This window comes from Pithys albifrons, chromosome 1, assembly GCF_047495875.1.
Source record: "Pithys albifrons albifrons isolate INPA30051 chromosome 1, PitAlb_v1, whole genome shotgun sequence".
In the NCBI taxonomy this organism is placed as follows: domain Eukaryota; kingdom Metazoa; phylum Chordata; class Aves; order Passeriformes; family Thamnophilidae; genus Pithys; species Pithys albifrons.
Genome location: NC_092458.1, coordinates 23187070 through 23208396, shown reverse-complemented (window position 1 = coordinate 23208396; position 21327 = coordinate 23187070). Strand labels below are relative to the sequence as shown.

The following is a 21327-nucleotide window of genomic DNA, read 5'->3' as shown; positions in this document are numbered from 1 at the left end:
AATCTGCTTTTATGCCTCTTAATAAAAGAGGCCTTATTTGCAAAGATGTATCTCCCAGTTCATGTAGACTACCTGACTCATGGGACCCTTTTATAGAAGCTTACATCCCAGTACAAGTATCCAGACTGTACCATTTCTGACTAACCCCTAATGTTGAACAGCTGTTGAGTGAACACAAGCCACACTATGATCTCATCATCCATTACAGGATAAACAGAATTAGGCTGGCTTGGCAATAGTTTCATTGTGGTTTTGCCCACAGCCTTCCACAAAGAAACCCACCTATTAAAGCTTTGCTATGCAAAACCAGAATGGCAAGAGGAAATGAATGTTTTGTTTCTGTCCCATCCCTAACTCCAGAGGGTTTCTAGAGGCTTCTTCTCTTCCTACAATGAGGCTTATGGTGATGGGAACTGCTGACCATACTTGGCAATATGTGTATGAGCAGCTTAAGAAGTAATCAGTGCCAGTCATGTTTTCTGCAAGAGATCACCACTCCATGGGCAGTCACAGGGGATCACAGGCAGTAGAACAGGAGGTGCATTTACTTCTCTCTTGCTGCAGTTCAGAGCTCAGCATATTAAAACAGAATCAAAGGCTATTTGGTTTAATGAGCTTGGGATGTGAATGCTGTGGCTGAAGAAAAGACATGCATAAACCAGAATCCTTAATGAACATAAAATGTGATCTGGATTTTGAGGTGAAGTGTATCCTTCCCTCCAAGCCCAGCTCATGCACAGAGTAAGGGAAAACAGTGCTGCCAATGGTGCTCTCATCCATATTAGCAGGTCCCATGCATGAGAATCCTTAATTGAGAATTATTTGGGGGTTTTCAGCCTGGAGAAGGGAAGGCCAGGGGAGACGTAACAGCAGCCTTCCAGTACCTAAAATGGAGAGCTGGAGAGGAACTTTTTATAAGGGCATGTAGTGATAGGACAAGAGGTAATGGCTTTAAACTGAAAGAGAATAGGTTTAGATTAGATATTATGAAGAAATTCCTTACTGTGAGAGTGGTGAGGCACTGGAACAGATTACCCAGAGAAGCTGTGGATATCCTATCCCTGGAAGTGTTCAAGGCCAGGTTGGATGGGGCTTTGAGCAACCCAGTCCAGTGGAAGGTGTCTCTGTCCATGGCAGGGGGGTTGGCACTAGATGATCTGTAGGTTTCCTTCCAACTCAAACCATTCTGTGAGTCAATGAGTTATGAAGCCTAGGGACTGCCATCCCTATCCTAAGAGAGTGCCTTTTTTTCCAGCAGTTTTTTTCTTGATTGGGTTGCTTATTTCATCTGTAGGTATTCTCAAACCCAACAAATGTTTCAAAGTTTGGAAGTGCAGACTTCCAGCAGCAGCTCTCCAATCGTACTGATGGGACAAGCAGTGTTAAACCAAGGGTTCACCACTACACCTTCATCCCAGCCATCCTCTCTGCCACCTATGCAACTCCAGCACCAACAGCATCAGCAACAACACTACCTGCAGGTATGACAAAGATGATGATGTATAAAATGTACATGCAGAGCAATAAGGTGAATGGGCTGTGCAAATAGGGCCTCAGGTTTCTACTGCAGCATGACCCTGGCAGAAATGTCCATTTTAGAGATACCAACATGTGTGAGACACTGATACAGTGCCATGTACCAGTATAGCAAGGGAGCAGTGAGAACAGTTGGAATATTTAATAGGAAATTACTAATTCTGTACATTGGAAGCATAATCAGATTATCCTGGATATATTTAAAGTTTATTTCTAGCTGGAGAAAATTGCTGCCTTAGGATTTATTTTGTACTCTTTATTCAGTATAAAATTTGCTTATTTTACAAGTCAAAAGATGATTTTTAATTACCAGCATCAACATAAAATGAGATCTGGATCAGATATCTTGATCCCTTCAGTAAATTAACATATTTTCTCAACTCCACAAGGCAAAAAAGATAAAGTGGAGCACATTGCCTGGAAGAACCAGGTGATTTGAAGATGTAAAAATACTTATTTTTTGACCCAATTCAAGACAATACAGTAAAGGGGAAGGGGGGAAATGAGATGTCTCTCTATTAATTCAACAGGAGATGAACTGAGTCTATAAACTGGTCATGTATCCACTGGCATCACTGAAAGAGAAGCACTAACTTCAAATGATTAAACTCTTGTTACTGAAATGAAATCCTTATCATAGCCAAGAATTAATGAAAAAAGTATGGCAGATACTGTTTCCAATAAAAGCATCGGCAAAATTCACATCAACTTCACCACTGCAAGGTCACACCCTACTGTAAACTGACAAAAAGGAAGGGCTAGAAGGGACAGCATGAAGCACATTAGGATCCCCTGTTTCATTTCTGTTTAATTTCTGTCATCCATCTGTGTAATTTCTGACATGTTCACCCACCCTGTTCCTAAACAGGCTTTTCAGAATAACCTGCAAATTCCAGGCAGTGCGCTCCTAAGAGAAAACCTCTCTCAGTGCCTAATTAGAACATTCTTTGTTGCAATCTTTGTCCATTCCTTCTAGCATTAGTTAAATTAACATCATGCCAAACAGCTCCAGAAATTAAAGCCAATAAATAGTATTTTTAAGCATCCTGTGCACTGAGGATGAAGAGTTTTAAACATGGGAAAGAATTGAACACCACAATAAATTTTATTTTATCTGTAGGTGCAAACACCAAGTTCTTTGCACAATGAACAATCCGATTCTTTGCTCCTGCCATCTTACTCACCACAGCAAGGAAATATGGGATATCATCAGACACAGCAGCAGCAGCAACAGCAACAACTAACATCAAGAAGAAGGAATAGCTTATCAGAATCATCAAATTTACCACAGCCACTGCGATAGAGTCCCACCAGCACAATCAATGCACGATTAGCTTTAACCAATGGGCACATGAGGCAGAAGAGAATGACTGTGTACTTACTGTTCTGGCTTTTGCACAAGCATGTCTTTGAAAGCTCTATGACAGAAGTACGCCACAGAGTGCAGACTGCCACAGACAGTGCATTTACAGCACGCTGGTTCAGTTTGTGCCGTCTCGTGAGCACAGTATGTACTGACAGAGCAAAATAAAGAGGAGCACTATCCTGTTCAGCCTCCATCACCAATGAGTGCACAGGGGGAGGCATTCAATCTCAGCGTGTCATGCTGAAAGCTATCTGACAATTCCAAAAGACTGTCGACAGACTCATGAGGTACTTGGCCTTCACTGTTTCAGTTCTTCTTTTGTGTATGAAAAGCACTGCGTCAAAGGTCTATTGAGGAGAGAACAAGAGATTATTTTTATTATGATTATTGTTATTATTTTGCACAACTGCACAGAGGACAAAACCTAGGCACTTTCTGTAAAGAGAAGTTTGTTTCTTTATTCTTGTGGCCAAATTAGCACATCCAATGGAGGAGAAAGCCCAGCCATTGGTGAAGATGGTCTACAGCTCATAACCCTTGATTTAGAATCTGAAAAGTATTATGCAGCTTATCCTAACTGTTCTTCATTGCTAAAACCAACCAACCAAAAAACAAACCCACAACCCACACTGGACTGTTTCCTACATGAATTGTGATTGCAAAAAAGAACTCAAATTGTAAGCACATTCATGCAACTCTCCAATAGTAGAATATGAATCCTTCTTCAACCTAAACTTGCCCACTCCAAGTCTTTGAGAAATATGCACTGTGTTTTGGCCCACTGACTCGGGATGCTGCAGACTATTACATATCTCTTTCATTATAACATTTAGGATTAAATTTTCCTTTGGAGGAAAAAAAAAAGAAATGCACTTTTCGCTTTTTTTGTATGTTTTCCGTTGATATGTTTCTAAAAAAGATTTTATGTAATTATTAAATAAAAAGTAGTGTATTGTACAGCTGTTGTAATAATGACCTATTTCTATATAAAATAAAATTATATGGAATTATGTGGAAATTATTTTGTATATGAAATATCAACTCATCTCACAAGTATAAAGATTGTGCTTGTGCTTTTTTGTGAGTGGGTATTTTGTAATAAACTAATGAATTAGAAATATGTTTTTGTGAAGGGAACTACTGTTTCATGCTATATACAACTCAAACTATTATTTTTTTCCATTTAATGATGAACAGTTGTCTTTATTTGTAGAATAAAATAAAATAGCCAAAAGGCTTTATTGCAGGACTTGCACACATTTTTGTGTGACTGTTCGACTATGTGATTCACTTCAGACTTTTAATCTTAGCTGTAGCCTTGCATGGTGTTTGGCACATGGTTAGTAAAAGCAAGTATTATCCTATGGGATTTTTGTCATGGCATAGACTCTGAGAATGACAGCTCAGGAAGTTATATTAGCTGCTAGCAAAGACAGCTCATTTTAAGCACCTTTAAAACTTTAAAGACCTCAGGCAGCACTCTACTTTCAACCAAACAGTTTTCTGTTAGGACAAAACTGATAGTTTAGAGAACAGTTTGACCCAGCACACACCAGGGCTTTGGCCCATGTCCAGCTTTACTGTTTTAAGACATCACTGTCCTGAGTTTTGTGACAAATCTCTTCTGGAATGCTGTGCTGGTTTGAAGGTGAACCAGCAAGGGAAAATGAACTCACCACGAGAGAGATTATAAGTCAGAGCTAAAATTTAATAATAATATTACTATAACAACACTGACACACAAGGGAAATTGCTTTCAACTCACAATACCCCAGCTGTATAACCCAGTGTCCTGGGGCACAAACCCAAGGGGGTTTGTTTGCCCTTGTGCTGAGACCCCTGTGGCTCCCCCAAGTCCAGAGCAAAAGGAAAAGAAAAACCTGTTGGTGCAGGCGAGGGCTGTGGTCTGGGCGAGAGCGGTGATCTCCTGCTGTCGAGGTCCTGCTGCTGCTCTGGATCCGACGAGAAGGTTCCCGAGGTCTTCTTACCCACCACTTATGTACCCTCAGGGAGCACTCAGTCCCTCCCCCTGGGCGGGGACTCACACAATGGGTGATAACTCTGGGAGCCAGGGGGTGTTGAGCTGTTGATGGCCCATTAGCAGCTCCGCCCCCCTCAGGCTGGGTGTGAAGGAGATAATGGCTCCCTGGGCAGCTGCTGCTAATGGCCCATTGTCCTTGGGGAATGAATAGAGGGGGTGGAATACACAGGTTTGATCACCACCACACAGGGTTAGCTGGTCCCTCCAGCTGAACTAGGACAAATGCTCACACTTTAGACAGTCTGGTTTCCATTTTAGCATCCTTGTGCACTCTTTTTCATGTTAAATTCAAATTGGCTACAGGCTGGAGCAGCTAAGGTACAGGTCCATTTTCCCTCTGCTGACTCTGCTGCAGGAGTAGCAACCTCCAACACAGATAACTGAGCACAGTAACATCTTCATTCACTGCAGCAGGACTGAAAGGGGATGGCCCTCAGGTCAGTGTGCAGCCACTGGAGCCAGCATTAGCTTCGAGAGTGCAGACATACCCTTCCCACCCTTCAGTACCAGTGATCACATCACCAGGGCCCAATGTGTTTTGGTGTCTATGCCATAGAGAAACGATGGAGGTAATTGGATGGGAGATGGAAATAGTGAAAGTAAACTTTCCAGGAAATTAGAAAAGTTCATTTGCCCAGAGATCCGAAAAAGCTCAAAATCTCCTGAAGAAAACACAGTGACAAAATGACCCTGTTGGTTTGGCAAGCTGGACTGGGTGGTAGCATGATCAGTGCATGTGTATTTCCATCCGTACAATTCCCCGGTTTAATTCAATGAAAGAAGATGAAGGAATTGAGTATCTGTCTCTAAAAGGTGTTTAGCTATCAGATCTGATCTCTAAGAAAGTGTTTTTACTGCTACCTTTAGATACCAATGTGAGTTAGCCTACTAATCTCTTTAAATTCTTGTGTTCAGTGAAGCAAGGGTGACCCCACCAGATGAAGATTAGAAAACTAAATCCAAAGGTTTCACTTCATGTCTAAAGGATCCTCCCTCTTTCCATTAACTACAGATAAACATAAGCAAAGGCCAGTTGCCTAAGTTAGAGGCTAACTTCATAAATTCTGGCTGCTCCTGCACGGGCTTATCCTGCAAAAGGGGAGGAGAAATCTGAACCACAAAGTTCACGCAGGAAGAGGTAACAAAGGAACACGAGCACCTTGGAGGAAATACCTGTGGAAGCTGATAGGTCTCAACTCCTATGATGGAAGTCCCAGGAAGGGAAAATTCCTAGAAGAATTTTACTCTTAGAGATAATACACCCACATCTCTCCCAACGGCCAGTGGTATGTCCAAACCAAGCTCAGCCTTGGAGCACTTCACTCTAAAACCAGTGGGGCTATGAGCTGTTAACAGGGAGAAGCTGTACATAGTGGGGTTGCCTTCTTTGAAGCTGGTTTATTACATTGTTTGGAAAGATATAGAATGCTTGCAAGAGCAGATTTATGCTAATACCTAGTTCTTCATGCTCTGCCTCATTTCTTCCCTGTACACACATTCTGGTTTGGGATTATTGCACTTGTTCCCTGTTACACACACAAGGCAGTGCCACTCGTCTTCACAGAGCTGGGCTGTTGTTGATTATAGCTGAGATCCAGCTTGTTCCAACATAATCCCTCAGCTCGGGCTGCTTTTCCAGGCAGGTGACCAGGTGGAGTGGTTCCAGGAGGCTGCTGCCCCACACTGGGATGCCTTGTTTGTGTCTCGGGAACAGGAGCTCCAGATCTGAAGGAGGCAAAATGTTTGCTAGAAGCACAACTGCACCAACCTGAGCCCACCATACACCTCACCAACTCACAGAGAGACCCTAAAGAGGGGGCGGGTGGGCACTGAACACTCCGGTACAGGTACACGTACAGATCCAACATCCCGGTACAGGCAAACTCAGGTGTAACACACACCCAGTACCATCACACACAGGTGTAACACACACACCGGTAACAATCACAATCACACACAGGTCTAACACACACTCCAGTACAGGCACACTCAGATCCAACACTGGTACAGGCACACACAGGTGTAACACACACTCTGGTGCCATCACACACAGGTGTAACACACACCCGGTACAGGCACCCACAGGTGTAACACACACCCGGTACAGGCACACACAGGTGTCACACGCACCCCGGTACAGGCACACACAGGTGTCACACGCACCCCGGTACAGGCACACACAGGTGTCACACGCACCCCGGTACAGGCACGCACAGGTGTCACACGCACCGCGGTACAGGCACACACAGGTGTCACACGCACCACGGTACAGGCACACACAGGTGTCACACGCGCCCCGGTACAGGCACACACAGGTGTAACACGCACCACGGTACAGGCACACACAGGTGTCACACGCACCCCGGTACAGGCACACACAGGTGTAACACACACTCTGGTGCCATCACACACAGGTGTCACACACACCCCGGTACAGGCACACACAGGTGTCACACGCACCCCGGTACAGGCACACACAGGTGTCACACACACCCCGGTACAGGCACACACAGGTGTAACACATTCTGGTGCCATCACACACAGGTGTCACACGCACCCCGGTACAGGCACACACAGGTGTCACACACACCCCGGTACAGGCACACACAGCTGTCACACACACTCCGTTGCCATCACACTCATCCCCCGCCCAGGCCGCCCCGCCCTGCGCAGGCGCAGTGGGCTCCCTCCCTGCTCCCGGAAGGGCTCCTGTTTCCCGGAGTGCCGCGCGCGCTCCTTTCCGGCCTGGGCCCGGGCAGGGTGAGTGTGGCCCGGGGCTCGTCCCGCCGAATCCGCCTCCATCCGCCCCGCAGACCCCGCCGCTCGCGGGGCCCGGGCCTGGCCCTGCGCGGGGGGAGGCCCGGCACGGGGGGCAGCGGGTGGGACCTCCCGGTGGGCCCGCGTTCGGCGGGAATGGGGCCCATCTCCTTCGCTCCCCGCCTGCTCTAGGCCCGGGGAGGCCCGCGGGAGAAACGGGCCGTGCTGTCAGTGCCTGGAATGAGCGGCTCTGGAACCGCGATGTGCATTCCGGGCCGGGCTGCGCCTGCCGCGGGCCCTGAGCAAGGAGGGCCCGGTCGGGACGGGGCGGGCCGGGAGCCCAGCCTGCATGTGAGGCAGCCGGAGCCTCGGGTGTGCTTCCTGCTCCTCTCGGGCAGGTGGACGTACAGCATTTGGAAAGTTGCTGCGTGAAGCCTGCGAGTGGTGCGACCCCGGGAGTTAATTAAGTTTAGGTTTAAATTTCCGAATGTGGCAGTTTTATGGTTTGTAAGGGGCTGGGGACGGGAGGGAAGGGAGTGGGAAAAGTCCCGAGGGAAGTTGTGTCTGAGTTTGACGTGCGCGGATGTTTTTCAGAGTTGCTCAGATGGCTCCTGCAAAGAAAGGCAGCGAGAAGAAGAAGGGGCGCTCCGCCATCAACGAGGTGGTAACTAGGGAATACACCATCAACATTCACAAGCGGATCCATGGCGTGTAAGTTGTCATTATCCCTTATGTTAAGTGGCATTTGGAAGCGGCTTCGAGAGGTTTTAAAAGGCAGAGAAGGACTGTCCATAGCGGGTGTTGTTTGTGGTCCCTTGTGCCTCGGTTGTATCTGAGAAAGCAGTTCTGTACTTGAACAGCCCCACACTTTGCATGTGGCTTTCAGGAACAGGCACGTTTATGTGATTGAGTGTTGTGGAATTTTAATTTGAAGTGAGATCTATTTACTTCCATGCAGAGGTCGTCATTCTTTCCCAAGCAGATGTTTAAAGTTTAACCCACTGAGTAAGTTTTAGAAATTAAATATTGCTAGAATCAAGTTATTGGCTTCATTCTTGTCACAAAATCGTGTGAGATGTAAATTGGGGTATGATATGAGTTAAAGGATATTTGTTGTGTTTAGAACAGCTTCTTACCTGGCAAAATGCTGAACGTTGTAAAACTGCAGTAGTGAAGTGCTTGAGAGGAAACCCTGTCACCCTTTCATTCTGTGTATGGCTGCAGTCACATGGAAGACACAATCCAGATCAGAACAGTTCATGCAATGGCCAGAGTTAACTTGGAGAGAAATGAGGCAGTGAAGTATTGTAAAACCATGGGTGAGAGCAGGAGGCAGTGGTATTCTTTAAATGGCAGTAACATGTTTTGGCCTTGCCTGTTGACTGGCAGTTGAATCTGTTCTAATGCTGATGATCCCACTACCTACTTTGCTTTTTGGGTTATCCCCATTTTGTGCATGGTGTGTGCTAGGGCTGAGATTCTTTTTGTTCAATGCTTGTCTCACTTGCAATCATGCACTCACTTCCCATTTATAGCACAAAGTATCAACAGCAGTATGTAAATAATACTACATATAACTCACTGTGGACCTCAGGCACTGCTGACAGCTCCATGTCACTGTGAGGCAAACAGGCACAGTGTGGCTCTGACTTCGTGGCTCTGGAGTGAGTGTTCAGTACTGAGACAAGCTACACTTGTGCAAAACCCGGTTCTGATGGCGGTATTGGTGCAGTCCTGCTACCGTGAAAGAAAGTAAACATCAAGTACAGTACAGCAGAAGGTGTTATTCAGAATAACATCAGTTTTCTTCTACAGTTTATTTCGATACTGATACGATTCTGTCAAGTTTGTATTACTATTGTTGCGCTGCTTTTCTCATAGGCCTTCTATGCAGAGTGTCTGTGAAACCTCTGACCTCTTCAGTAATGTTGCAATACTCAGACATGTTGACATGAACACTGAAGGCTTAAGACTCAGGAGATTTTGGGTTTGCAAAATTTTACTGAAGTTATTCTACCTAGGTATACATGGTTTCTATTAGGCACAAGGTTAGCAGCTGCCTACCAGGGTAAGGGTCCAGTCATGCTATGATGCAGCTGTTTCTCTGCTGTTAAACACAATTATGTGGGTTGTATGTTCATAGAGTGTCAGTGCATGAGTGCTGCAATGTGCAACACTGAATACTGGCAGTGTCCTGAAGTTACAGAAATGTTTCTTGTGTTTGTCCCAGGGGCTTCAAGAAACGAGCACCACGTGCCCTCAAGGAGATCCGTAAATTTGCGATGAAGGAGATGGGTACTCCTGATGTTCGCATTGACACCAGATTGAACAAGGCAGTCTGGACTAAAGGAATAAGGTGGGTTTCTGCAGCTTTCCTTATTGGGTGTGGAAGGACTTGGGATACAAACATTGCTATCCTTGCAGTGTTTGTGTTTTCTTTGCAGATGCTTTTTTCTTACAGGGTACATGCCAAGCTACTCTTTCTGTCAGCTCTGTGTTCTGGTCAGCTCTCCCTGTGTATTTGTAGCAAAACTTTCATGAACTCTGGGATTAAAAGAGCTTCCTTCTCCCTCTAATAAGAATAAAGCAAAAGAAAGAAGGAATGCAGGTTTGGGAGTGGAGGAAGAGAAAGGATTGGGGTTTGTAATGCTGTGGTACCCTGACCCTTAGCACAGCAGATACTTTTTGCAGCCTTTGATACCTGCAGTCCCAGCCTACCTGCTTGGGCTTTGTGTGGTGTGTCTGAACAGGATTAGGTTTTGAAGCCTACTGAATTGATAAATGCTACATGAGGAGATAAGGTGTGTTTTAAACCACGCCATTAATATTTGAAAGTACAAATGAGAAGTTGTTTGGGGGTCAAAAGCTACAATTTCCATTAAATCGCTGCTACAGATGCAGCCCATTTTACATATGTGAAGATGGTCCAAAAGAACTGTGAGGAGTGGAACTTCTTAAACCATAATGAAAGGTTAACTGTTTTGAGTGATGCACTGGATACACATGGTTTTAAACCAGATCTTCTTGGAATTGGGTTCTTAAGTCTAGCCTATGACACATTTACAATGCTTTACCTGGCATTGTGTGGCTGACCCTTCCTTCAAATCAGAGTGGGAAGATGGGACTAAGTTACTGGGTTCTGTGAGCAGGGGCTCTCTGTCCTTCTGTTATACTGTTCAGTTCATACGCAGTAAAGCAGTAGCAGTGGAAGCAGGAGGCAGTTTAACTTCAGAGCTTTGTAGTGAGGCTGCTAACCCAGACTGCCTTGTATTACCTGTCGGCAGTGCAGTCTGTGCAGCAAGGAGTCACCACATCTGTCTTTCCAGTGTGAGCTTGGAGTTTTTACTAGTTAAAGTACATAAGTACACAAAGGAAAATGTCGTCTTCTGGGAGGATCAGGAGTGGCTAAAATCACTGTTAGCTTGTATGATGGTGATCTACATAAAGTAGTGAAAAAAGCATTTTACTTAGTGTCAAGATGGGAGTAAAGCAAAGCAAGTTCCTGTCTTTTAATTACTGTGTGCATCCAGTTTAGTAAGTATGCTCTTGAGAAGGTACAGTAAGGAGGAAGTTCCTCCACATGCTCTGTGAAGCAAAGTACTGTGAACAGGAGTTTCCCAAAACCTTGAGTGCATTTGAAAAACTGTGGAGAAAAAAATGTTCTTCCTTCCCTCAGCAGCATATTTTGGGCATTATTAGGGGCGGACACTAAGGTGTGTCTTGCCTATTAGAAACAAAATGATCTATGCAATTTAGTTGTGATTGCATGGGCTTGGTGAGGAAGAAATGTTGATCAGTTGTGTGCCTATAAGTAAGATTTTGGCTCAGGTCTGATGCTCACTAGAATTTCCATGACTGGCATACAGATTGGGCAGTGCTCCGACTCTGGACAGGGGCCTTGGGCTCTCAGAGCAAATTGTTGGGGGTTCCTCACTACTTTCTGTTGTAGTAAGAAATGCTTGTTAGTAACAGCTGCTTGCTGATCATGTTCATGATGTTCACACTCATGATGATCACAGCTGATCACGAAGTGACAATTTCCTGGATCAGTATTGGAGAGATGATGCACTTCTGACTTTATGCTCCTACTGAACTATTGATTGGTCTTAATGAAGGCTCACTTCAATCCTACCTGATCACTTCAGTAGATCTAAACAAAAGCCCCTAAAAAGCTCCTCTTGAGGTACAGGGTTTTTCTCTTGCTACGAGGGTGAGATAGAGACAGAATTGACTCATCATGTCTTTGCACAAACAGGCATAGTTTAAGAATTTGGGGAGAGAGGGGACTAGTAATCATGGAACCAAGAACTTCTCTATGAATTCACAGTTCACATAATTTACTAAAAATTAACCTGTTTTCTTCATTTTAGGAACGTTCCTTACCGTATACGTGTACGTTTGTCCAGAAAGCGCAATGAGGATGAAGACTCACCAAACAAACTGTACACTCTGGTTACCTATGTACCAGTCACAACATTCAAAGGTAATGAATGTTGCATGTCATCTCTCACTCCGTGTTTCTCTGAACAAGTATCAGAGAAGCTCCTCCTGCAGTGCAAAGTTCAGATGAACAGCATGCTGAAGGGCTCAAACTGGCTAGCTTGCCTGATACTCATTTAAAAAAGTACAGAATTTGGTGAAATAATCATATAAATTTTGAGAGATCTAAAAACACTGACCATAGCTGTTAGGATAGTTTTAAGGTTTGTTTTCCCATATAAAGCCTGTCCCGTGATGTCAAAAGCTCAGGCAGGTTGAGCCCTTTCTGTTTGTCATATAAGAATCAATTCTGCAAATAAAAAAAGCCCCAGTGATTTATTGTAAAATTTGGAGAAATGCTTGCTTATATAGTTTGCTCTTCCAGAAGTAGATCAGCAAACTAGCTTTGAAACGGGTGCATTTTCTTGTGAAGAGTTCCATATACTTAAAGGAAACTGTCCTAGTAACAAGTGGTGATACAATTTCTTGTTTTGCAGGTCTACAGACAGTCAATGTGGATGAAAATTAAACTGATTTTCATTACAATAAAAGGATAAAAAGAAAGTTTATTCCTAATTTGTTGTTTTTATTGTCCAGTCTCTTCAAGCTCTCAGCTGTGAAACATTGAGTTGGACAGGTATCGACATCTTAAAGTGTCTTGCTTTCATTGGACTTGTACATAATGATGTAATTTTCATAATTAAAGATGCTGTACTTCTGTTACATGTGAATGGAATAAGAAGGAGATGCAAATGTTTTTGTGGGTGGCAAAGTCCTAGTGGTTTTGTTTCTAGGGGAATAAAGTCACTATACAGGTATTTTAAGGTAAGGCTAAATTTGTTTAAAAACAAAAACCCAACCAAAACTGATGGCTCATATATTTCATATATGTAATCTCTTGTGGATTATGTAAATTCCCTGTATTTAGACCCTGCTTTGCCTCCTAGGCAGACTCAGTAGGGTTCTCCCAAAGCAGGTCTGTGTGCTACATGGAAACCTGGTTCTGACTTGTGAAATAGTTGTGATCATGCTGGCCTCACTGGCTGGGAATTTGTTTAATGAAGTAGAGACTAAAGGCATTTGCCTTCCCTAAACTAATAAATACTGTCAATGCCAGCCTTGTACAAAAAGGATTTATTGAAAAGTGCATGTTTTTACAGACCAACATCGGAAGCAGTCCATGTACATTTAACATTTCAGCAAGACATACAAATTGGAATACAATCAAATATATTAAAATAGTTTCAATTACCAGCATTGAAACAGTTTTCAGTATTAGTGCAAAAAGGCAACCCAAACAAACTGCAGACAGCAGATGAGAAGTGTTTTCCCGTTTTAAAAAAAAAAAGTAAAAAGGACAACTGGAGCCAGCCTCTGCACTCCCAGTGCGGAAGAGGGCTTCAGTGTCTTCACACTGTAGACAGATGTTTCCTTTTACATTCAAAACAAGAACATCATAAATCAATGGCACAAACCAAACCTACACACCTTTAGCTTTTAAAGCTCTTAAACTGAAAACCACAGACCAACAAATTGTTTATCAGAATTCCACTGCTAAGTGAAAGCCTTTTACAGTATGTGCTTTGGCATAATTTCAGTGCATTTCAGTTTTTACATGTTTGCTGCTACTGTGTGTTTGATTTTGCATGTTCATTCCGTGATGAGCAGCTCAGTCCATTTGTTTTGAGACTATATTGATTTAGCTTTGCGTTCTCAAGTTTTGGTTTCAGTTCTAAGGGTTTTTCAAAGAAGTTAACTAATGATTGTTCAGTCAAGAGGGATGCTAAAATATGTTCAAAAGAGACAGTCCAGTCCCCTTCAGTCACAGGTGAAGGTTGAGAGTCTTTGTGAGGTGTCTTCACAGTGTAAGTAAAAACAGAATCCTGGTCTGAAGCAGAGGCCTCGGGCTGTAAGTCCTCAGTGAACTCGTCTGATCCACTCCCCAGGCTGATGCTTCTTTGTCCTACTTCTCCAATCTGAAGTAACAGGGTGGTCACAGTGGCAATGGCTTGATACAAATCATTCTCCTCTGGATCTTCATGAAACATGCTGTACAGCGTTTTGCAGAACTGAATGAACTCCCTCTGTAAAGGATGAAAAACCAGCATCAAAACTACTGAACAGCCATGTCCTGGATCACTGCAGGAGTCAGGCGAGTTCTGCAAAGGCAGGCAGAATGCTGTGTACATTTATTATATGCTCACTTATAACTTCTGCCTGCTTTTAAAAAAATGCCAGTGAAGGGATTTCAACCCCCACTGGTGCTAGGAAACCTTGTGCTGAAATCAAACAGGGAACAGAGCAGTGAAGTATTTTGATGCCTTGATGAAGGAGATGAGGACCTGCCCAGATGACCAAAGGGCAAGTGAGATACAAGGCAAGGGATGGTCCCTTACTGGTGCCTGTTAAGCAGAGTTACAACCAAAGTTGCCATCAACTGGCCTGCAAGCAACTTCCGTTTCCAATTTTTCCAGACCTTTTTGTTCCTTCTAGCAAGATCCAGACATCTTCCCTGCCCAGTCCTTTGCTCATCACAGGTGATTATTAGGTTAAGAGATGATGTTTCCATATCCCATTGGGAAATTTGTGAGCTTTCAGTGAAGTGATGCCTTTATGTGCCACCCATTTAAAACTTTATGTAGCAACACCAGCACAGAAGAAATTCTGGTTGTGTAATCCCATCTTCCTTTGCACTTTGCACATTTCTTTTACTAGCATGGGACTGTTTTCCCTACAGTAGATTTCTTTAACAACATACAGAAAGCTACTGGCTTTAGGGAGGACAACCTTCAGCTATCTTACTTCATGCACTTTTAGTCAGTGTTTGGCTACGACAGGGCAAGTCCCAGTTGGTGGTGGACTAAGGAATGACTGGTTTGGAGCAGAGGAGGTATGGAAATGAAAACAGCCATATGCATTCTCAGGAAATCTTGGGCCTGGGAGGAGGGCTTTTTCCAGCCTGCATAAGCATGTTTGCTTGCCTGTTCAGCTGCAGGTGAGGGTAAATGAAATTCTATTCACCAGCCAGTCTGAGCAGAGGGAGCTGCTGGAAACACATGCTCCCTGGATTAGAGGAGCCTGAAGGACTGACTCTTAAGTTCAGGCTGAAGTCACACTTTCTCAAAAAGAGCCTAACTGTTGTATTTAGTCATTTCATTTTGTGTACACATCTTTAAAAACAGACTACAGCCTCCAAGGTACATACCTGGCTCATTTTTGGCAACTCTTTTTCAGTTTTAGTATCTTTTTCTTTGGCTAGATCCTTCAGCATCTGCTTCAACTGTTTCTGGTAATCTACTGCATCACCTTTTTTGAAGCAGACATAAAAAGAAGAATTAATTTCCAAGTCACTGGAGTAAATGTACATTTCAAAATAAACCCCAGAGAGCAGAGATAACACAGTAGGGAGCACAAGTGGAAAGTTGGTTATCTCGTATGCACACACATTAGAGAAACATTTTGGACATACCATTTGATTTTCCAATGACTAATGGTCTTGATGTTGACAGCAAAGGATTCTTTAATGGTGACTGGCTGTCTCGCTCATTTTCTGTGAGAGCTATCAAAAAAAGTGACAAATGTAATCCTTTGAATTCTGCATGATGGTTATGTTTCTAGAATTTACATACTTGACTAAAAGCAAAATAATTAAGCAAATACATTTTTGAACACTTTTAAGTACCTCATTGAATCATAGTGTAAAATTATGTTTGTGTAAGTAAGGCTGGTGCTGCAGTTGGAAGTTTGCCAAGAATTGCACATTTAATTAAAAACTGCATGGAGGAACTACCACAGAATTTTGTCATCTGAGCAAAACTGCATCAGGATATGACAAGGAAATCTCTACTATATGAGCCATTCAAAAATGTTATTTCAGTTCACATTTTGTCTGGAAGTAACCATGTAATTAGCTGCAGAAGATCTCTGAATGCAGCAGATGTATGAGCTTTGACATAATCTATGAATATCATCCAAAAAGGTTTGACTGGAGTAATTTGTAAAACGTGGTGAGTGTAACTACAAATACACATCCTATAATGCTCCCAGTTGGAAGGAAGAAAGATGGAGTTCTTTGTTAAGCTGCTTTTTCTCAAAAGCAAGAGATTTGTTTTGGAAACAGGTATTCCTTCCCTTTCAGATTTCTTACCTGGTGGGATATGCAGCTTATACAGTAACTTTATCTTTTCATTCATTTCTCCATTATACATAACATCTGCAAGGAAAAAAAAGAACAAGAAGGAAGTGAACCAGAGCATTTACTTCCACAGTTTAAAATAAATCAAGGATCTTTCTGTGCACAGAGGATAATGGCTTACATGGACAATAAACATATGGCCAGTGTATTACTTTAGGTTGTGCCTGTCAATGAGGAACAGCAGGTGACAGCCATCTGTTCTGGTCTTTTGTTCTTGTAAAATAGATTAGGAGTACCTAACCCCATGGAGCTTCAGCATTGTTTAAAAGTAGCAAGGAGGACCTCAGGGAATCTAGCAAAGGCTGTTTACTGCCACAGATAAACAGGACTACAAGAGACAGAAAATTTTGGGGACATCATATTCTTAGTATTTCTCCCCTTCAGCTCTTACTGCTGTTCTATAGAGTAAGCCCAAAGGAGATAACTATTTCACATGTAATATAATTCACACTGTCAATGACCATGAAAAATGAGATTCTAAATGTTCAAATGCACTGAAACACTGTAAAGAACTTTTTTTAGTTGCATCCCTCTAAGAATCAAAATCAAGTAAGAATATAATACAATACAGGGTGCCTTAGGGTTCACATAAAAAATTCTAAAAATCTTAAGTGGCAAGAATAAAAATTCACAAATTTTTACTGAAGCTTTGAATGTTGATTCAGTTTTTTCCACCTGAGGTCAGGCAACAGTTGACATACAGCACTTTCTCTTCATACAGATTTTGGGACAGGCAGCCTCATCTCATTAGGACAGCTGGTGGCCTCGAGCCCAACCCTAGCACAGCCCTCAGAGCCTGCTGGCCAGATATTTTTTTGTTCTGGTTGCTGTCAACATGTAAGATCAAGACTTGTTAGAAAGAGGTATACTGAGATTTCAAAGGTATATTGAGAGCAGCAATCAGGTAGAGAGGACTTCCTAGCATTTCATCCAGACCCAAGTATAATTTTAATTCATCCAGGATTTATTAAAATTACTATTGTCTGAGATATCAAATATTTTCATACAATATTCAATCATGTCCTTAGGCTGTCTTTTAAATCAAATTGACTTTGGATGATTGGAACACAAAAAAACCCACTAAAGGTCACTGATGAGGATAATGACAAGTCCTAAGAAACCATCCTCCCCTGCCAGTCCTATTGGATTTTAACATTTACATCTCTCCCACATGCCACCGCCTGCCCTGCCCACCTTCACCCTGCAGGTGAGCTGATACCTAAGCAGCTGGCCAGCCCCTTGAATTCGATGAGCCTGTCCATGTTCTCATCCAGGAGCCGGAAGGTCCTTTGGGCGAGGACCTCAGTGTGCTCCCCGCAGGTCCAGGGCGACACCAGCCTGTACAGGTTGGCGAACTGCTGGGCATCGATGCGGTACTGCTCGGCGTACGGCCGGCTGGGGTCATGTCTCTCGGCCACTGGGCTCGTCATCTCCCAGTAACACCTTATTAAATGTTCCCTCTAGGAGAAATCAGAGACCAGAGAGGGGTTATTGCAATGCGCAGGATCAGAGAGCACCACCAGAAGTAAAAAAGTCAAACATCAAACTATGCTGTCAAATGCTCAAGATTCTCTATGCACAAGGTGTCATACTGATACCAAGACCATTTTTGGTTGAAAAAGCAAATCTTTAATCAGAGCAGCCAACAACTCTCACAATTTGTAATGGATAATTAAAAAAGTTGAAGGGAGACACTGCAGATTGTTGGAATAAATTTGCTGTAGCCTCCTGAAATTCTATCAGCCACATCTGGCCCAGGATGTTCCTAACCAGCCAAAGGTACAGAGGGTCGGAGAAAACACAGAGTAAGTGTTACATGGGCTTGACCTGCTCATTTATTCTCTCTCAGACCTCTCCATTTGGATACTGTACTTCACAGTCTTCCCTTAGGGACAGGCAAAACAAAGAGTCCTAACAAAGCAAGCTGTCCCTGGGGAAGCAAGGGAAATAATGAAAAAGGAACTGCCACCAAGAAATGAAAAAGGGGAGCGTGAGCCAGTTAAAGCTCAAAACCAGCAGCAAGTAGCAGGAGGGAAGCACTGAAGAATAAGCTCCAGTAGCATCATCTTAAAACCACTAATGGAAGGAGGATACAGCTGCTCTTAGTGACAAAGCTGTGTAACACTAACAACATACTACAGTCATATTCTCAGTATTTATGGCTATGGACAGTATATAAAAGAAATGGTCCATTAAGGGCAGTAATTACAAGCTTTGATCTCTAAATCCAGTATAGTTGTATAAATATAGATGTCCCTCTTCAAAATAACTTTACTACAAGTTTTGTCAAATAACAGTTTAACAGAAGGGAACTGAAGTAGAAACTGCCTTTAGTTCTAAAACAAAAGAAATAAAAAATATTAGAAATTAGGAACAAACGGCAAGGACACCTTTTGCAGGGCAGGGGGGAGTTCCACTATGGAAAAGAGAGTCTGCTTTTAAGCAGCATTAGGAGAGCAGAACTTAAAAGCACTGCCAAGCTCTCAGGGAGCAGAGCTACATATTATTTAATTTATTCTGCATGTGAAAGTTCCCAGAAACTAACTTGTCAGGGACCATTTCCAAGCAGCAAGTTAGAAAGGAAACTGGAGCAGCTCTCCTCTGAAGGATCAGTGCTTTACTATTCCTCTTTAACAACTGCACAACCATGGAAAGAACAAAATGGCACGATCCCATCCAAACAGCCCCACCCAGGCAGAGAACACAAAGTCCAGGGCAGCACTGCAAAGCAACAGCTGGAAGTTACACCCAAAGAAACCTCAAATAGGTGCACCCCCTGCATTTCAGGAAGACCAACCTTGAACAAGTCATATAATTCCTCTAAATCTTCAGGAAGAATTGAAACATCTGGGATGACAACTCTAAGCTTAAAAAGAAAGAAAATCATGTTAGTGACAGTCTTTACTCATCACTGACACGGGCAGGACCACGAGCCCCACAGGGGCTGCACTTATGTACAGCTGAAAACTGCAGCACTGACAAATCTTTGCAATATTTCCCTCTTCTTTAGATTCACCAGTTGGACAGATCCATGAAAAGAGAAATCCCTCAAGGGCTATCATAAACAAAGACGGGAAGTCCCAAAGCTACAGGTCACAGGAGGCTGGGAAGGCATCACATTGTGCTTTGTCTCTTCTTAACACTCTTCCCGAGGCATGCCCAGGGCCAGTCATGGTCAGAGACAAGGGACTGGGCTGGATGGTCCTGCAGTTTTTTTAACTGTAAAGCCACCCTAGAAAATAATGCACATGGCTGAAAAAGAAAAATCATCTCAGGAAAGAACTTTTTCCAAGGACAGTAATGATTCTTCCTTGTTTCAAGACCTGGTGGAACCTTTTTAAAAAAGTAAACCAGTGTGCCTCCAGAGAGGCACAGTCAAAATAATACTCTACTCACCACATTTTGCTTGGTTGTATCTTCGTGGCTCTGCAGGACACGGATTCGGTGTTTGTAGCGCATGTGCTCTATCTGTGCCACAGAGTGATCTCCAAATTTCTAGACGAGAGGAACAGAAGTTTATTATTTGTGTAGTACTTAATGATATTTGTATTTTTGATTTACTGTAAATACAGCTTTTGAAGTACAGTGAGACCTTGAATACAAAGCATATCCAGCCTCTAATTGATCTCTCAGTGTAGGTGTTTCATACTACACCTAGTCTTGCGCATTTGAACACTTTAGGTAAGGAATCTGTAAACATATATTAACTTCCAAAGCATCCATGTTGAACTTAACCTGTTTCTTCTTTAAAATTCTAACTTAACTGACCAGTAGATTCAGAGCAGTATTTTACCTCATAGGAGTCATGAATCAGGTTTGCTATTTCAGTCACTGGAGAGGCTTCCTGGTCATCGCTGAAGAACGCATGGTGATTACCAATAGGTGGAAGAGGGCTTTCCTCATTTTTGACATGCTCTAGAAACCTGAAGAGTAGAAATAAATATATAAGAGCACAGATCACACTGCACTATGCTCTTCTCAATTCAAATAAGCAAACAGATCTTATATCTCAGACTTAGAAATAAACTGAGTTTTGGGCAAGCTAGGCTTTTCAAAAACGGCTTTGTGATTACTCATCCGAGGAACAGCAAGCCAGCCAAATGACTAAATGCTGCCCAAGGAAGAAAACTTCTGTCTCCTTGAAGTCTGGAGCAGGAAGCCCATCACTCTAGGGAAGGCACGAGAGCAGCAGTAAATATTGCACATTGACGCAGTTGATGCATGTCTCGGCACTGCCAGGAAATTTCACAGGACATCTCGTCCCATGTACAAAGCCCATTGTTTAAGGCAGACACTGTGAAAGCAGCAACAGCAGCAAGGCAACATGGAGGGTCCTGCTGGTGCCCAGATGAAAGGAGCACTCCTGCATGGCCATACCTGCTCAGGATCATCAGGGCCTGCCCATCATCCTTGCTGTTACACAGATCCACGGCATTGGCCTCCAGTATGGCCAAGCCTAGCTGGAAAATGGCCTTGATGCCATCATAGAAAAAGCAGTCCACAACATTCACAGCACTTTCCAGGGGCATGATACTGAGGAAAAGGGTAAGGAACCAGGAAAGAGAGATGGAAGCTAAGGCTGTCAGATCCTTCATATGTTCAGCCAGCTCTGGAAGTTGCTCTTTGATAAGCTCTTCAAACACTGATTGGTCTACCTGAGCACCTGCAAGTCACAAAAAAAACATTATTAGCCAGAACTGACGGAGGAAAAAATACTCTTTGAAGGTAACCATCTCTGTTGACTATCAATAGCAAGAGTTTCTTAAAATTTAAACTGACAAGATACACATGCATCTTCAAAGAAAATCCCATTATCCTGCTGCTGTGATCTCAGCTCAACCCTCATGTCCATAATCCTCACTGTACAACTTTTTGCAAAAAGAGTGTTGATTCTCCTAAGTGCCTTTAGGGTGCAATGACATAGTAATAGCAGCAGCTGTTGTTTTTGGCTAC

The 21327-nt window shown here is 43.2% G+C and overlaps 3 protein-coding genes across 10 annotated transcripts in view; 2 read left to right on the top strand and 1 right to left on the bottom strand.

Moving 5' to 3' along the window:
• NPAS2 (neuronal PAS domain protein 2) overlaps nucleotides 1-4143 on the top strand; it is a 133377-nt gene extending 129234 nt beyond the window's left edge. For all 7 annotated transcript variants that reach the window (XM_071580925.1, XM_071580515.1, XM_071580688.1 and 4 more), the window contains 2 exons: nucleotides 1295-1481; nucleotides 2657-4143. In XM_071580925.1, the coding sequence (XP_071437026.1) occupies nucleotides 1295-1481; nucleotides 2657-2839 (370 nt within the window). In that variant the 3' untranslated portion in view covers nucleotides 2840-4143. The remainder of the gene's footprint in view (nucleotides 1-1294; nucleotides 1482-2656) is intronic.
• Nucleotides 4144-7624: 3481 nt separating this feature from the next.
• On the top strand, nucleotides 7625-12748 carry RPL31 (ribosomal protein L31). Its single transcript, XM_071580388.1, has 5 exons — nucleotides 7625-7703; nucleotides 8295-8411; nucleotides 9931-10056; nucleotides 12071-12183; nucleotides 12677-12748. Exons 2-5 carry the CDS (start codon nucleotides 8305-8307, stop codon nucleotides 12706-12708), a joined length of 378 nt encoding a protein of 125 aa, XP_071436489.1. The 5' UTR covers nucleotides 7625-7703; nucleotides 8295-8304; the 3' UTR covers nucleotides 12709-12748.
• Nucleotides 12749-13298: 550 nt separating this feature from the next.
• TBC1D8 (TBC1 domain family member 8) overlaps nucleotides 13299-21327 on the bottom strand; it is a 50295-nt gene continuing 42266 nt past the window's right edge. For both annotated transcript variants that reach the window (XM_071580165.1, XM_071580255.1), the window contains exons 12-20: nucleotides 20752-21037; nucleotides 20168-20297; nucleotides 19771-19869; nucleotides 19172-19240; nucleotides 17594-17834; nucleotides 16327-16392; nucleotides 15649-15738; nucleotides 15385-15485; nucleotides 13299-14263 (exon numbers count right to left, since the gene is read on the bottom strand). In XM_071580165.1, the coding sequence (XP_071436266.1) occupies nucleotides 13805-14263; nucleotides 15385-15485; nucleotides 15649-15738; nucleotides 16327-16392; nucleotides 17594-17834; nucleotides 19172-19240; nucleotides 19771-19869; nucleotides 20168-20297; nucleotides 20752-21037 (1541 nt within the window). In that variant the 3' untranslated portion in view covers nucleotides 13299-13804. The remainder of the gene's footprint in view (nucleotides 14264-15384; nucleotides 15486-15648; nucleotides 15739-16326; nucleotides 16393-17593; nucleotides 17835-19171; nucleotides 19241-19770; nucleotides 19870-20167; nucleotides 20298-20751; nucleotides 21038-21327) is intronic.

What these genes read in the sequence shown, in the direction of transcription:
- RPL31 (XM_071580388.1), top strand. Translation starts at nt 8,305, where the DNA reads ATGGCTCCTGCAAAGAAAGGCAGCGAGAAGAAGAAGGGGCGCTCCGCC. An exon ending in GTCTGGACTAAAGGAATAAG is followed by an intron (nt 10,057 to 12,070) that starts GTGGGTTTCTGC and finishes TCTTCATTTTAG; the next exon opens with GAACGTTCCTTACCGTATAC. An exon ending in ACCAGTCACAACATTCAAAG is followed by an intron (nt 12,184 to 12,676) that starts GTAATGAATGTT and finishes CTTGTTTTGCAG; the next exon opens with GTCTACAGACAGTCAATGTG.